The following is an 18,328-nucleotide window of genomic DNA, read 5'->3' on the forward strand; positions in this document are numbered from 1 at the left end:
GTCCAGAAACCTGGTTGGCTTTCCCAAATCCTAAACTCAACAGCTGATTGTATTACCCCATCCTATAGCAACACATAGCCTACCTCAACTTGATACCTTGTCTTTGTTCCACCTTCTAAGTAATCCCATCAATACCCTGAGATAGTCTGAATCCTCTGTGTATTCTGTTCCTTGATTTTCTAATGTTAGCGAAATTCTACCATTAATTTCTGTCTTGCATATGTCCTTAGTCATATTTTGAATAATTTAATTAATTCCCACATAGAGCTGAATGCGGCATGAAAAGTTTAACCTTGCTAATTAACCTTGGAGCGTACTGTATCTTTCTATAACCATCTAGCCACTTAATCTAGTTAAAGTGAAACTTGTCCTTTCCTTTTTAAACTGATTTTCTCTTTTAACTGCTTTTATTTTCAAAATCGAATTTCTTTTCACACTCATCCAGTTATTCAGCTTTCACTTTCATATGATCCCTATGATGTGCATCTATCACCCAGCCTAAAAACCACATTCCGATTCAGTCTATTTCACCCGTTTTTCAAACCGTTTTTGCCATTTACACCCGTGTAATTTAGCAAATGCATATTCTGTGCGTGTGATTCTGGCTGCACTGTGTTGTCACTTCAAAGTGGATTTTTGTATTGTATGCCCTTGATTGATACCTTGTCTGGTAGTTGCTAGTGTAATTACATTGCTGATACAAAATCATATTTACCTCCATTTATTCAACCACGCATTTAAATATTTTTTTTTACCAATTCTGAGTCGCATTTATGCAATTGCAAAGGTTTTCGTGAGGGAAGGTCAGATTTTAATTCTGTTTGCTGCCTAGTATCCCTGACTTCTTCCTGCTCCTTTCTATCCACTCAAAATTCTATTAACTGGGGTTTGAGGGAGCATTGCAGGGGGAATCTTAACTCAGGTGCTATCTACCCGAACAGTAAAATTGCTCCTATTCATCTGTGCTTTGGATATGTTCTAGTAGGAAGTCAACCAAATGTATTTCATTGTAATTATCACCCCGTTGGTGATTGCTGCCCACAATAAATACATATTGTATTACCAACCAACGGCCTGGATCATGGTCTATTGTGACCCGGGGTATTTGCAAAAAGGGGTGTGAGACGGGTTGGGTGCCAGCTCAATCTGAATTCTAGGAAATAAAGAAACAGTATTCTAATTGAGTGTGACATCCTAGGCTAAGAACAGGGGTCTGGGTCCAGTGTGTGACACCCAATTAGAATTCTTAACACAACTAAGTTTCCTGAGAAACTAATTCACATACACTCTATGTTTCCAGTGCGTAAAGGATGGCAGAGACTCTAACACCTGCCAAAAGATGGATTTTAATAAATGCATGTACCAAAAAATAACATTTCGTATAAAAGAGTTATTTTTTTAAAGAAAAGATCAAAAGTGATTGATTATCTGACGATTATTTCTAATTTGAATATGTGCTTTTATTACTTTCACATGACTTCTGCTTTATTGTATATTCCCTTTGCTCTGGACAGAGTATTTACAGGATGTAAATGTCTGATATATGAATGGCAAATTGTACAATGGTGTTAATGTTGTGTAAGACTGTAACACAATGTAATCAATACATAATGACGTGCGTAAAAAGGAATACATTTTGCTGCCAGAGATCACATTGGATGTCAATGGATGAGTTGGTTATGTACAACTTTCTGAGCAAACGTTAGAGCTTCAGGTCAAAGACAAACGTAGTATTTGAGTTGATTTCTTAGGAAACCAACGTTCTATATTTTTTGTGTATTATAGTCTTGTATCCCTTTTAAATCACCATCTTCCTTTTCAGCCTCATTGTGAAAACTATCCGCTCATTGGATGCCCCAAGATGTATGACCCAGTCTGTGGCACAGACGGTCATCAGTATTCCAGCGAATGTGTGCTGTGCAAGAGAAATAGGTGAGTATTAATTACGAGTGAGTTAGACGTTTGGGTTTAAACATTTGATGAAGGAGGTAATATTGATGGCACAGTATTTAACTAGACAATATTCGTCTACTCCAAATGTATGATATGCTGCACAGTGCCTGCATATCTGTGTCAATTGTGTATTTTCTTAAAGAAAATCATCAGTTGAGGCCTGCAATGCAGTTGGTTATGAAGCATCCCCTCTTAGACCTGACTTCTCCATGTTTGTATTCACTCATTCACATGCTCTTTTGAAATGCTCTTAGGCCATGTCCCCTTGGGTCCCTGTCACCCATTGGCCGATCTCCTCACCTTCAGGCTTCCTCTTCCAGTTTCTCAAACTTTGTCTTCGAATTCCAGAACTACTCCCTATGCAGGAACCTGTGTTTCTCCATGGACAGTCATCTTTCCAACCCATGCTTCTACAGCATCCACAATGGAGGCCGTGTCTATATAGTTCTCCACTTAAAGCTCTGCAATCACCTCAGCCCTTCATGTCTGCTGCCTCCTTGTTCCTATTACCTTACGAAGGCCTTAAAACATTCTTATTTCAGCAAAAATAGCATCAACTGTGTTCTCCGTCTCCCTTCACTTTCGTAGATAAAACACATAGGAACTCATTACGAGTTCGGCAGTAACCATGCCGCTATTGGCCGCATGGCTGCCGCCGAAATCGCGTCGGGGTCCGGGTCCTCCAAGTTCCGAATACGGAAGGCCCGGTAATTCCTCCATCCAAGGACCCGGACACGGTCCTTCTCCATTCCCATTTCAGCCCCCATAGGGCTGAATGGGAATGGGAGAGGGAGCAAACAACGGGCCATTACGAGATGGCCTGTTGTTTGCTCCCTCTTCCCCTCACAGGACCCGGTAAGCACGCCTGGTTTTCCCAGGCGTGCTTACCGTGTCCCGTGAGGGGAACTCATAATGCGGCGGTACGGCGTGAACGGCGCCGGCACCTTTTACGGCGCCGTTCACTCCGTACCACCAGGGTCGTAATGAGGCCCATAGAGATCATAGTATTAGGGAATATCACCCTCTCTATCGTCTTGTAATAGTAATTATAATAATAACGCATCCCCCTATTTGTGATTTTTAGGCACTACCTGCGTACTTTAATAGTGTGACCCCCTCACTTTCCGGAATGGATCACTTAAATGCTAAGGGAGTAAATCATGGAACGTTTAGAGCTGAGCAAAATGACTTTGTACTGCCATTAAACACGTGGAACCGGGCCTAATTCACAGAGCTGTGCAAAGTGTATTTTTGCGGATCAAAGTGACTTTGCACCGCAAAAGTACTCTTTGCAGTGCGCAAAATTTACCTAATTCACAAAAGATGAACTAGGACTTAGTGTTTTTTGTGTGAATTAGGCCCATTTAGCTTGATGCAAAGAGACATTTTGCAGTGCAAAGTGACTTTGCTCAGCAAATATGCACTTTGCAGCGCTCTGTGAATTAGTCCAGGTGGAACGTGTTTATTGGCATTGCAAAGTCACTTTGCTGAGCTCTAAACATTCCATGAATTAGGCCCTTAGTGTGTCATGTGTCTCTAGTGCCATAGTGCCTCCACCAATCCCTACAGGGGAAACAGGAAAACTGTCTACAATTCCACCTTTTCCTTTTTCCTGCACTATACATACAACGTTAAATTCTCCAGAAAACGGCAAATAAATAAACTTTGAAATAGACATCACAGTGATTTAATTTCTCTAGCATCTTGGTTACTGTCGTTATCAATTGTTTTTTGTAATGTTGCTTATTCGACATCAAATGTATCAACTGCTCGTTAATCACATTGGCGGCAGATGATTTTTTATTGTAGGAGTGTTAAGTATTTATGGCAAATGTGAATGAGTGTCCCAAAATAGCAGGTTATTAGGGGTTATTTATTTATTTATGTATTGTTCTACAAGGTACAGTTGTACTTTTAACACAGAATAAAATAATCAAAGTTCACAAACAATTCAATACATTAACATTTACATCAGAGTTGAAAATTTGAGTCTAAATCAGTTCAGATCACATTTATACAGTACACCTGTTAACCTGATAATTGTCATTAAAAACTCTAAAAGATGAGTAGTCAAAGTCATCTCATTACAGTTTAAAATTAGCTTCCGTAGATCATCTCTAGTTATGTAAACATTTACAGGTAAAATTTGGGACTCCAAATTTTCCAATCTTAGGTACTCTATGCACAAATGCTTCAATGTTTCAATCTGCATGGTGCAATAACGGCACAGTCTTTGGTCCTGTGGGATGTTCAATCGTCAACCCAATATTGCATTTGTTAATACTAGGTTCAAACGGAATCTTCAAATTTAGGACCTATAGACCCTTGACGGGTGTTTTCTCAGATAGGGAGCCGGGGCATTAAAACATTTGCAAATTACTATGATTCAAACAAACACTGACTCAAGGTTTCTGAGTAAAAGAATATACATTTATTTACACATCAGTTGTAAAACATTTCACTAAAGTAAAGCAGTTTAAAAATCACACTCTTAATACACCACACCACCCCCAATACATTCCAGACAAGTTAAGTTCACAAATGAAGTGGGCACAAAATGGCACTCCAGAAATTTAAAAGGGTGGGAACATCAAAGTTAGGCAGAAATTGACCAGCACCAACAGGTAAGTAAGCAGGGCAATCTAGAAGGAGGAACTACAGTGATGGAATCATATAAAAAATGCTTAGGGCCAAAGTCAATAGGAAAAATGTATTTTGCTCAAGATCACACAGTTCAGGGTAGTTCGGGGTTAAGTCTTTGCCTAGAGTTCCGGAGGAAGTTGGTCGGCGGAAAAGTTAGTTTAAAGAGTGGAGAAGGACAAGCCCTCAGATTGGAGAAAGATTTAAAAAAACTTTCTCCACGGCTGAACGAAACGTACAACCGGATTCGCAAGGTACCTTTAAATGGAGAAGAAGTTGTAGCTGAGGCAGTCATTCCTGGTAGTTCCTGCAGGCTCATGGTTCCTGAAATGACTGTTGGACTGACACGAAGTAGGAAGACTGGAGGGTCCTGCACTGCCATGGAAGAAACCAGCAGCAGAGCAAAGCAACAAACAAAAGGTGCGCTCCTTAAAACCCAAGCAGGGTCCGACCTTCCTGGCTATCCGGCCCACTGTAGCTCTGTACAGCGAATTGCACCAGAGGAGGGAGTCCTGACTTGCAGATTGGGTGAACTGGTTAGTCCCACCAGCTCAGGGGAAGAAGATTCCTGGAGGATCTTCTCTGTCATTGGAGTTCAAGGATTTGAACCTGCAGCAAGGCTTCACCGGGTGGTTCAGTCATGATAGCGGTCCTCTTACGTCAGCTCCTTGTCAGTTTTTTCATTCCAGTGGAGACTATGCCTTTCCAGACCCAGAGATATGCTTTTCATGCATTTTCCCCCATTCACACAGCCTGGCTGTCAATCACACTGAGGGGTAGCTGTCCCGCCGGGACAGTCACCACAGCAAATCAGTTCAGAGTGTGACATGGGTCACCAAGGAGACCCTTTGAAGGGAGTCCTAAACCCCTCCCTCACATCCTGTCCCCCTCAGACATACAGGCACCTAAGGAGGGCGTCTGCGTAGAAGCCCACGAAAAGACGGTGAACAAAGCCAGAGTAGTCCCTCTAGTTTCAACCAATCCAAAATCCAGGACCTAGTATGGACTCCATAAATAAGCTTTGGAACCAGTTGCTGATTGTATAATCTCAAAACCGGCAACAAAGAAAATCTCCCAAATTTATCGTTCAAAATTCCCAACTTTACTATTGCCCCTCGAAATTTCGCTATAAGGTTGTCCATCATCTTCAATCCTGTTACGTTGTCATACATGGTGAGGCCCAAGAAAACAAACTTAGTTACAACTTGTGGTCTCCCTGATTTCAAATGCCATGGTAACACTTTGCAGATTTTCTTTCCGCCCTTCAACACAAGTACTTTTGATTTTGTTATTAGGGGTTATTCCGTTGAAACCATTTTAACAAACATTGGGTTAAAATGATGCACTTTACAGCACATTTAAAAAAGAAATAGGTACAAATCCATTACATTTACTGTACAATAAGTTTGTAGGGTAAAACACAACAACGCCTATCCCCTTATAGTGGAGAGAAGCATTTCCCATGTCATAACTGTCGGCAATTGCCACCTGGCAAGGGTGTAAAAGCCCTGGCGTTTTTATTTTTACTAGTTAAAAATTCTGTCAAGCTGCCAAGAACAGCAAGAAGGTACTTTTGACCCATAAGTGTCCCTCTGTTCAATCTTTGAGCCTTAGGCACTGTTTAGGTCACCTTTGATCGCTTTTGTTGTATAAGACATATCCGTTTATCAACATAGTGGTTATAGTTTTCCTTTCAACCCTGTTTCATTACCAAGAGGACTGCAGCTTTCTATCTTTTGCATATTGTTTGTTGTTTCCACAGTGTTGAGTTTTTGTGGTGTTTTACTATTTAGGTATGTTTGAAACTGGTGTGTTTAATTAAAGTGTATACATTTTTATAGAATGTTGATTGGATACTGCTATTGTAAAAACTTGCACTTTGCTGTTTGCTTGCTATTGAATCACATTCAGCATTTCATAAAACATACTAATGATTCTCCAAGGAGAGGGGGGCTACAATGGGAGGGACAGCAAAAATGATGGGTTTCGTACATGAAGGTAATGGCAGCAGGAGTGAATATGCAAAATTGTGTAGTCTTATATGTGGCAATGTCATTAGTGGTTCATTTATGTGGATTGCAGGGACTTTTTTAATTGTTCAAATGATGTTAAGAATTGTCTTACAACAACAAAAACATCTTTGTCTCATTTGGGTGTTGACAGTTGTGTTTACTTTCTGCCCAATGAAAGGTTCCTTCCTATTGATCTGATGGCAGAATTATCCCATTTGTGGACAATACCAGTTTTGCTCTCATGGATATGAAAGCAGCCATAGTGGATTGGGATTTGTAAGGAATGTAAGCGTTCTTCATACATGGCAAAGACAGCAGTGCTGAGCATTTGAGAATAGATGTTCTTACCTTCGCGGAGTAATGGCAGCAATAGTGTTTTTTAGAAAACAATAACAATAAAAAGGTTTCTGTCATGGTAGCAGGGGTATTTGTGTGAAGAATGCCTGATCTCGATTGGTCCATTTCTGACTCTTTCTTGACACTTTCCTTGAGTACATTTGTTGATGAACTCAAACATCTAAAAAGGCACCCAGCAGTCTAAAATTCAAATTTTATAAAATCACTGTTCTATCTCTGAATGCCTTTTCAAAGGGCCAGGTGCCCAAGAATGTCTTCAGTGGATGAAACAAAACAGTGGACAATGCGTCAAAGTGTGCCCACAGAAGGGGGCACAAGGACTTTGATGAGGAACCATAGTGGTAATTAATGCGAACATGACTCCATCATCTCCATTCCTCTTCTCATCCGACATACTTATGAGGCTATAGCAAATCAGTATAAACATAATACAAACAAATAAATGAGTTGCCACCGATTATATACTACACACACACACACACACACACACACACTCTCTCTCTCTCTCTCTCTCTCTCTCTCTCTCTCTCTCTCTTTGATTACTGGACTACAATAAATACTATATGAACAACGCACATTTAGGAGCAAAGGCATCCCTAGTGACATAGCTTCCCCTCAATTTAGAACAGTAGTTGAAAAGCCATGGTAGCAGCTTTCCGTAAATGTTTGCAATTGCCTTCTGGCAAGGGTGCAAAGCCCTGGCTTTCTTGCTTTCTTTGTACCAAAAATGATGAAGGCAATTCCTGCTCCAAAGGGGTAATCTACTAACCAGATCCCCTTTGTTACAACTACTTGCAAAAAGCATAGTGCACTTGTGCCCTGCAGCAACAGTAGCCTAATCTGCAGCACCCGACCTGCTCATGGGACAGAGAAGGTTCAAAGGTCACAGATGCCCACTCGACTGCTGTGGTGATAGCAAAGTCGCTGCAGCACAGGGGTGGCATTTAAGATAGGTCGCCTGTACCCGAACTATGGCGATCATGAGTTCTCTATGCTGGTGGCAGAGTAATCTCTAAGAATAAGTTATGACTGAGTATAGGCATAGCACGTAGCAATACTTATGATCGTGGCTGACGCAAATCAATTGATAGTTCACATGTGTCAGCTCCTGTGAGTCAGCTCTTCTGTAGAAAGTAAATGCGTATTAGAGTCAGACGGCCTGATACTGCCACCCGGCAGGACAGAAACACAGAGGACCCAGCCTCTTTTTGATTATCTTTGTGAGGGCCGCGAACCCCCTACCTCATACACCACAACAGGTAGTGGCACTGGGCCCATGTATTAAAGAAGCACATCCATTAAGAAGGAGTAGCATTGCACCAGAGTGCTGCATGTCTAGAGGTATTTTATTGTCAGTAAGAGGTAATGGGGAGGGAGTAGGATTGGCAGGAGTTCCCTGGACAGTGGAAGAAGCCTTCCACCATCTTGTTTTTCATTGTCTCTTTTTCCCTCTCATGTCTCTTTCGCTTCCCCTGGAGCAAAGCACTGTGGGTGCAAGAACAAGAGGGCAAAGTCCACTCCTGCCAGGAGCAGGGATTGGTCACCTAAAGCAGGCTAGCTTTAGACCAATGACTTGAAGACATATGCCCTTAAAAGAAGGAATCTTGCACCCCTTCAACAAAATGCCTTCAGTTCCTCTTTGAACCTTTAAGGCCAAAGAGACATTCTGTGGACTCTCACCTGGACTTTCCTTGGTACAGTTGAACTGTCCAAAGCACTCCTTTGGAGTGGAAGAAGAAACGGCCCAAGACAGAAGGAAGATCTGTCCCATAACCACTCCCAGGGACTATCAGGAGTGACCTGTACTGTGGAACACAACCCAACCAAACAATCTGCAACAGATATTCTGTGCCAGAAGATCAGAGCCTGAAGTGGAGTATACTGTCTTTGAGCCCTTTGCAAAGGCTTTACAGTAACCCGGAGGGTCAGACCAGCCAAATATCCCTGTTCACCCGCATCAAACTGATCTCTCTGTGTTCCCTGCATCCTGAAAGAAAGGGAAGGCTCTGAATATGGTATCTGCATTCCTCCAACCAGCTGAATTATTGTACTGAATCTCCATCAGCGTGACGCGGAATTGAGTCCTAGCAGAGCATGTCAACTGTCAAACCCGAAGTGTCTGCTCAACGCCAGAAACTGAACAGAATCTCTCAAGGGTCACTCCCCAATCCTACCCGGAGATTACCACATGGTTTGACCCAGCTAGCCCGAGAACTGACACCTCATTGCTTGCTCCTCTAGTCCCCCTTAATCACCACTTCTTGACCGCCACCCACCGACACGTCCCACTGGATCATCACCAGCAGCTAAAGCCTGACCCAGGCGAACCAGCATTGAAGCATTCTTGGGACCGCCCCAACCTGCATCACTTGAACTGCTGACTTTCAACTGCACTTAGCACTGGCATTTTCCCCTGCTCATTGCCTGCTTAATGCCAGGGCCCCTGCAATCCTAGGGGCCCAACTGAGCCTGATCAGCTTGCATCAACATTAAATCCAGGTCTGATGCGTCAGCCCAAAAAGAATTGTATTCAGGTACTGTGACACTGAACGGTCTCGCTCCAATCGCGCCGGTCCATTTAGGCCTTATTGTATATTTAGGTGACACTCATCCTGGTGTTTACCAAGATGTCCTTTTTGGCGGTACCTTACTTACCATCCCTAGAACTAAGCTCGAAGTGCTACTTTTTCCAGTCTGTCCTATATCTTCTCTATCTTTCCTCTGAGGTGGATTTTTGTACAATAATCTCTTTTTGATTTACTTGCAGGTGGTGTGTTTTATTACAGTGTTTATAATTTTATAGAACCTTGATTGGACATTCCCTTTATTTTGGAATGTTACACTGTGTTGTTTGGGTCACTACTGGTTCGCCTTCACACACCTCTTAGGAGTATAGTCTGCCCTCGGCCTGCGTTCCCAGAAAAGCTGTACGAGGTATATCTCATAACTGTGCCTATTTTACCTCTATGAATGCATTGTGTTTTGGTTTGTAGAAGTGTGAGGGCTAAGCGAGCCATGTTGTCCCTGCTCACCCTTGTTCTCCTGAGAGGCAGAATACAATTAATCACAGCATATCATCAAGAAGGACACCCTAATACATATCTATACATATCTATGAAGTACGCCTACTTATGAAGTACCCTTAAACAATAGGGGGACATTTCAGCTGAGTCCACCAAGAAGATAAATGAGTGGCCATCCAAATACACCTACTCAACATTGCAGAAGATTTTTTGCTGCTTTGCTGAATACCATAATTTGAATAAAGATCACATTGGAAAAAGTAATCTAGTCAGGTGCATTTGTACTTGCAATTTGACAACTGGAGTCGCAACTGTGAGGTAGAGGGATATGGTAACAACAAATGCATGCAACGTTGGCAAAACAATTGGTCAAATCAAAAAGAAAATTTGTTTTCCTAAGAAGAAACATGTCTGATAGAGAACAAGTCTACTTAAGGTTTCAAGCAAGGGAGTCTTGGTATACTATAGCAAAAAAAAAGAAATGAATATGACATTCAGGAACAAGATGATCATTAGAACCCCACCCAACTTTTTAACAGAGGTACAGAGGTTCCCTCTAAAGCCATAGCAAATCTCAGGGATTCAGGACCAGCTTAGGTGGAAGATGTACCAACATCAAGTCAAATTGGAAGGACACATGCTGCACCATCAGTTATAAAGTATACCAAAGCACCCACACATTTTTAATCACTAACCACTGAATTTGTTGCTCACTATTGAAAGGTCCACAGTGAACCCATCCAGCATAACCAACAATAAATAAGAGGCTTCAGACTTCCGAGGAAACACCTTTCTTAGAATATTAATTCCAAACAATTCAACGGCACAATAATAATATTGTATTTCCTATATGGCACTACACACCCATAGGTCTCAGAGCACTGACATAACAGAATACATTACTATCCCACAAAGTGGTACTAAATCTATCAACCTCGGAAGGATGAAAGGGCGAGTTGGCCCTGCCAGAATTTGAACCTGCCACAGCAGTCTGCACACAAATATCAGGAGCAAGTGCTTAGTTCACTGTGCTATCTGACCAGCAATATAACTATGAATATGTGTGGTGAGGACTCCTGAATAGTTAGCACAAACTGTATGGGATGATTATCTGTTTAAGTTCTATGCTCCCCACTTCAGAACATAGTGGTGAAATGCAGAGGTCCTGAGAGACTGAGGAACCTTGGGGTGTACTGCTGAGCTATAACAATCCATTCTGGATGGAAAACGGGAAAAAGATAAGAAAGCATGTCAGACTGACCTAGAAATTCCTAAAATACAAATGTAACAATTTACAGAATGAACAGACATGGAAGAAAACCATTAATAATGCCCCTCAAAGAGAGAGCCTCCACATGGATTGCAGACACTTTTTTTTAAAAAATGAGTAAATTCATCCTTCTTGGAGGAAATAGAGTCTAGCCATTAAATACAAAACAACCTGTAGACACAGAAAAAAAAGCAATGGGCGGTGGAAATGTAACCCACAAGTAAAAGTCTGCCACGTTGTCTATATCTGGATATGCAGTTCAGAGAAAGAGATCAGCTAACCCTCCCTGTGCACATAAGCAAATACAGATATCAAGAGTTAGCAAAAATTCAAAAATTGCTTTTGTTCCCATTCTATTGATATACTTTCAAACATGTGTGACGGAAAGGATTCTTCCCTGCAGGACTGCAAGGATTGGTAGAAGCTAAAGCGCCTATTCAGCCCTCGCAAGTCTACAAACCATGACCCAACACAATTATAAAGATAACAAAGGCAAGTTAAGAGATATACCTCCTTCAGCATTTTGTTCAATGTGGGCAGAGGGAAAGCAACTCTCTCAAAATGGGTGTGAATGTGAAATAGTAGCAACCTAAACAGCAAAGTATAACAGTCCCATAAAAAGGAATGTATAACATATACATATTTTAATTAAATATACCATATGCATTAATAATTAAAGAGATAAAACTGCAAAAAACGACCCCTGTACAATGAACACAGAATTTGCCAGATGCAGTACTCTGGGTTATGAGACAGTGACAGAAGTTGCAATTCAAACCATAATGTTCACAAAGGATATGTTCTTGTGTTGCAAAAAGGTATTCATGTAACATTTGCAGTGTCTTGGCCATTTCACAATGGCGAACCAGGTTTCTCACCACTGTTCTGCAGTTCGATTCGGTATTGAATACTGCAGTCATGGTGGTCCAGCAGCAAGCAGCTGGGGAGGCGGGGTTGATCGAAAGAATGTTGTGGTTCAAATCATAATTCAAGCGATGCAGATCGTGGATGCCACCATGTTCAGTTTGGCGGTCGGGTTACCACTGCAGGCGAGCTAGTGACGGGATGCTTGAGTGGGTTGTTTCGATGCAGGTGCTTGAAGGAGGTGGTTAGAAGAACACTAGGGTCGGTTTGATCATGGACTGGAGTTGTGATGAAGAGACGAGTGGCTCGACTAGCAGTTCGAGCGATGCAAGTCCAGTCAGGCATCTTAATTTGAGCCGATCTAATGACATGTATCAGCTGGTGCGGTGTGATAGGAAACTAGCTCAAAATGGCAGAACTTCGGTCTGAAAGTTGGTGAGTAGCAAAGACAGCATAATAGGCTCCTCTTGGTTTTAAATAGTGCTGCACAAGCTTGAATAATGTCTCACAGTGGTTCCACAGTAAATGAGAAGGAATCCTGGCTCTCTTGGCTCTTGGAGCTGTAAGCCCCACTCCAGGTTCTCAGGGACAAGATGAGCATTATCTTGGGCTGCCAAACACAAGAGAGGCTGGAGCACAGGTCCAGGGGTCCATCAGCATGTAGAGTTCCTGGGCATCATTGTGGCTGGCAGTCCCAGTGGATGGTTAGCATGCATAGCTCTCCTCTGCTTTTGAGGATCTGCCTTCACCTCACTACTGGAGCTCTTGCAAAAACATCCAACGAAATCTTCTTAAAAGTTTGAAGCTGGAGATGATTCAATCAGTGGCGGGCAAGCCCTTCTTTTAAAGGCAAAAGACAAAGATTATAGGACTTTGTCTTCTAACACCACACCAAAAGTAATTGGTGCTACAGGAAGTGGAGGGGACAGAAAGGAAAGATAGAGGTGGAGAGAAACACATTTGCAGCACCTTCCTCCAGCTGTAAGTATGTCTCTCTGTCTATACTAACCCCACCCCATACCTTTCTCACAAGAATAAAAGGCCCTTTTGGTATGCAGCTACTGGTGAAGTGAGCTCCACCCCTAGATAACGGAGTCAAGTAATTGGAATGTATTGAAATGTGATTCCAATTCAATACAGGCATGAGGTGCACACGATTCTGAACCCCTGTTATGAAATTTCAACAGTGCACATATCTCTGCAATTTCTTTATAAGACACAGGCCACCATTCCGCTGAATCTGCAAACCATAGGCATGGCAGAGCAAATCACAGCTGGCACAAGGATGAGAGAGGATGTCAAGTGTTCACTACTCACAGTTCCGTGTGAGGTATAGTAGTCCCTGCTCCAGCTAGAAAAATGTAACCTTGAATTTCACACAATGTGATATTTCTTCCAGGTCACTGGGACACTGGTTTTCTGGGCATCGTGCAGATGCCTGAGGGGTCCTGTTCCTCCTGCTAATGTGAAGGAATCAAACTGCAGTAATTTGTGAACAATGTATTTGATAACACGTGGGGGAAATAGAGATCTATGAGTGGTTCCCCTGCAATGAGAACTTTAGGACCCCACCACAGATTACACAGTCTCCTGGAGTATCTGTGTCACATACACAAATGCATGTGTTTTTTGTCACACTGGAACCTTTCCAATGCCTACTGTGGGTTTCTGTGACAATCATCAGCAAGAGCTGTATGTTTTTTAATGTTTTCAAATTTGAGTACCAGTACGATTCAAAATCGAGGATTAACACACACCAGTGTGGTGTTAAACATGCGTTGCTGCCCCCTCCCCCTCCGTCTGAGAAGATGATACAGTTAAACAAAAGACAATTAGATAGTGCAGGTGCAATGGGTGGCATTCTGGGGAATTTGCTTCCAGATTCTGGATTTTTCAGAACACACATATTAGCAGAGGATGACGGTTTCTCTCTTGAATCAGTTCTCTAGCCACATATCTACATTTAATAAGTCTCCTGATGTAACCATGCTCACAATACCCTTTTCTAAATATAAGCTTTGTTAGGGAGGAATTAGCACAGTTCTTTTTTAAGAACTGGGTGAAAATGTTTGGAAAAAAAACAATTGAAATCACTCTTTACCACATATATTGACATTAACATAATCTTATCTATCAAGACTGCAACCAGAAGCAGTCATTTTCTGTCATGTGAGCTAATTTCGTTGTATTGTACAATATACATTTTTTTAATATCAAGAAGGTTATCAATTAAAACATATACTAGAAGATCATGACAATGATTCCTTTATTGAAAAGGTGCTTTGCTGAAAACACAATAATACAGTTAAAATAGAAATACAAAGAAAACCTCCCTATCCCTTGGCCTGTGCTGGCAATAACCCCCATAATCATACCAAGATAACAATTGCAGCCGCAGAGAAAATCACTTGGAAGCAATAGTCGAAAAAAGGGGCTACTGCAAGCACTCTAATTGGACTCTTAAGAGTTCAATTATTTTCACCTGTATAGCTCATAAAAGGATACCACCTTCTACAAACGTATTCAACCAGTCCTGCTAAAGACATGTTGACTTTTAAAATTAGCATAGAATACTCTTTCTACCACCAGATTTAGTTGCTGGGATGCTCCTGCCATCTCCACAAGGAATTCAGAATGATTCCGCCTGCAATAAACATTGTAGTCATTTGGCTTATTTTGGAACACAAAGGGTACACATTAAATACTGGGTGACCCAACAGTACAATATCAAGTGAGTGTGTAAAGTCAACTCTCACACTACAGTTTTTTAAAGATTTCCCAAAATATATTTCCCCAGCTTTGGGGAGACTCACAAAAGATGAACCAGAAAACCTACTTGATCAGAGTTTCTCCAAAATAAACAAGGATAGCTTCAAATTCATCTCATTCAAATGTGTACGTAGTATCATCAGTACAGTACTTTGTTGCCCAGCTCTTTTATCGGAACACAAAGAAACAGTTCTTGCCCATATTAGCTCAGACTCAGGGCCTCATTACGACCCAGGCGGTAAGTTACCGCCTGGGTCGTACCTTTACCACCATGGCGTAAACTATGTTTACGCCATGGTGGTTGGCGGACTTACCGCCCCATTCCGAGGTTGGCGGGGCGGTAAGTCCCCAATCCCCATTTACCCTTCCCCATTCCCATTATTGCCCCATAGGGCATAATGGGAGTGGGGATGGCGTTAATTACGCCACCATAAATTACGGTGGCGTAATTAACATCAAGGTCCCTTAGCGCCATGGATTTTAACACCTGCTAAAAGCAGGTGTTAAAACCTCCATGGCGCTAAGGGACCTCGGAATCAGGCGGTAAGGGTCGGCGCTGTTTACGCCGCCGTAAACCCCTTACCGCCTGAGTCGTAATGAGGCCCTCAGTGTCAAACAAATTGTTTTCCATATCTTCCTCTCATTTCTTCATATATGGGATGTCTGGCCGCAAATGTTTTGTTTGCGGATGGACTGCCACAGCGTAACTGCTCAGGCCCCCGTTTTGAACGATCATTAAAAACGGGGGACTAAGCAATTTGTGTCCCCTGCTGACAAAGGTAAGGGATGTGAGGGACAGCCCGCAACCCCGAGGCCGAAGTTACCGAACATGGGCAGAGGGCGACCCCCCTGGATCCCCTCTCTTCATGTTCGGTATTTCTGGCTTCAAATTGATCGCAAAAATTTGAACTAATGGTACTGACTAAATTCGGTAAAATCTACCATTCGTTCAAATTATTTTGATCAATTTGGGTAATACCATTTCTTCAAGTAGGACCATCAACATTAGACGGTTGTAGCCTTGTGCAAAACATTATACAAATCACTGGTTTGTCTCCTCCATCAGTCACTTCTCTAATGGAGTAGGCTGTCTATTAGCATCCTTCCTCTTTCTACGGCTCAGGACACATTGAGATAGTCGTAGGTATCTAAATATTTCCTCATCCTCTGAACTGAAGTCTTGTTTGCATTTTACAAATGTTTTGATGTCTTCTTGATGAAAGAGCTGGGAGTGCCTCTCACTTCCCACCCCTTTCACCATATGTAATGTATGTCTTCTTTCCAGCCATCTGCTCATAGGTAAGGCTATAGAGCAAAGCAGCGTCCCACACTGCACTTATTATGAATTTTGGGCATTTTTAAAAGTATTTGACCATGCACGCTCGGCACCTTCCTAACCTAAGACTCCATCCACTTCCTGAATCTCTTCTGCCCGCCTCCCAGACCTCCCTCCAACCATGCAGTGTGTTTGTGGTGCACTATTTCCAGCCATCTGCCCATAGGTAAGACTATAGAGCATTGCAGCATCCTGTGCTTTACTTAATAGGAGTTTTGGGCATTTTTAAAAGTATTTGACCGGATGCGCTCGGCATCTTCCCACCCTACGACTCCATCCACTTCCTGAATCTCACAGCCCTGATTGGCCTTACCCCTTTTTAAGGCATCCCACCAGGGCAGCCCCGCCCTGTCATAGCCCCCTGGGTGAAGGACCCTGGGACAAAGGACAGCTTCTGAAGAAGAAGCAGCTCCAGACCATGTTGGCCTGTGTTAGCCTGTGGGGGCCTGCATCTGTCAACCAGCAGCTACATACAAGGTAAGTGTGTTTTGGGCAGGGGGTGCAGCCACTACTGCACCCCACTAAACTGACCACAAACCCATCTTTTCTTACTCTCTACTAGGATACAGTCTGATGTATTCGGCCCAAACTTAGTGTAGTAATCCTATCTCGCCTCTAGCCTGACTGTTGTTAGTTAGCCATGTCTTGCATCTAGTTTTTTTGTGTTAGTGGCCATATCTCGCATCTAGCCTGTTTGTGTTAGTCATATCTCGCGTTTAGTCTGTTTGTGTTAGCCATATCTCACATATAGCCTGTTTGTGTTAGTTAGCCATATCTCGTGTCCAGGCTGACTGTTGTTAGTTAACCATATCTCTCATCTAGCCAGATTGCCTTGGTAAAGCATACGTCAGAGGTGTCACTGCATTTACTGCTGTGCCCCCCATACTAGGCCTTTTCCCTCTATCCAGGTGTCCCAATTCTACTGCATTCACTGCATTTATTGCATGTCCTGATCTACATTTATTGTTGTGCTCCCATATTAGGCCTTTTCTCCCTCTATCTAGGTGTCTCAGGTCTGGATGTTGCTGTGTTTGCTGTTGTGCACCCATATTAGGCCATTTCTCCCTCTATCCAGGTGTCCCAAATATAGGTGTTACTGTATCTACTGCTGGACATTTACTGTTGTACTGCCGGCCTCCTACCCTCTACCTTGGTGTTTCAATCCTAGATGTTACTGCATTCCTGCTGCACCTCACTTTAGCCCTTTGTACCTCTACACAGACAGCCAGAATCTAGGTCTTACTGCTTCCACTGCTCTGCCTCATTGTAGGTCCAGATTTCCCCGATCTGATTATTACTGCACTACCAGTGCACAGAGCAAATCTAGACCCCTCCTGTTCTATCCAGGTGTCCCAAATCTTGGTACGACTAGATTCAAGATAACTGCACTGCAATCAGCCATATCTGGCATCTAGGCCAATTGCACTTGTAAGCTATACCTGGCACTGCTCTTATTGAGAGCCTCTCTCCCCTTGCCAGGCCCCAAATCTATATGCTACCACTTTCTCTACTCCACCCTATATCGGGGACTATCTCTCACCTGAAAGTTTCCCATAGCTAGGTGTCAATGCATTTAGAATTTCTTGACCACCATCCTAGGCTCTTCCCACTTACCAAGCATCCCCAAGCTAAGTACTACTGATATGCCCCATTAGCTAAGTTACAGGTGCCCCTTAACTAATCACTGTATCTCCAACTCAGACAGCTTCACTAATTGTGGGTTCAGTCAACCCAGCTCCCAAACCCAGCACAACACCCCATAACCTAGTATGTCACTGCACCATTGGTTGCAAAACTCCAGGTCTCTGCCAACTCAATAGCTAGCCAGCCGCACAGCTCGCCTCTTACAACATCAACCAAATGACCCCACATATAAATAAAAAGGTAGGGAAAAAAAATCACAGGCAGAAAGGAAATATCTGCAAATGACCAAACTACGAGGGTATATTACCCCTGTTCAACAACCACAAGCAAAAACACCCCAAGATGAACACCAAAAATCAAAACGGAAGCACAAAGGAAATATCAGAAAACAAGCAAATCTCAAGGACCTACAACAACAGCAATAAGGCAAACCCACTAATCTAAAAGATCCCAAAGAACC

The 18,328-nt window shown here is 42.6% G+C and overlaps 1 protein-coding gene across 3 annotated transcripts in view; it reads left to right on the top strand.

The window, feature by feature from the left end:
- Positions 1-18,328, top strand: part of LOC138579585 (pancreatic secretory trypsin inhibitor-like) — a 593,125-nt gene that overhangs the window by 300,042 nt on the left and 274,755 nt on the right. For all 3 annotated transcript variants that reach the window (XM_069649857.1, XM_069649856.1, XM_069649858.1), the window contains one exon: positions 1,823-1,932. In XM_069649857.1, coding sequence (XP_069505958.1) covers positions 1,823-1,932 — 110 coding nt within the window. The remainder of the gene's footprint in view (positions 1-1,822; positions 1,933-18,328) is intronic.

This window comes from Ambystoma mexicanum, chromosome 3p (assembly GCF_040938575.1).
Source record: "Ambystoma mexicanum isolate Mex_15411 chromosome 3p, UKY_AmexF1_1, whole genome shotgun sequence".
In the NCBI taxonomy this organism is placed as follows: domain Eukaryota; kingdom Metazoa; phylum Chordata; class Amphibia; order Caudata; family Ambystomatidae; genus Ambystoma; species Ambystoma mexicanum.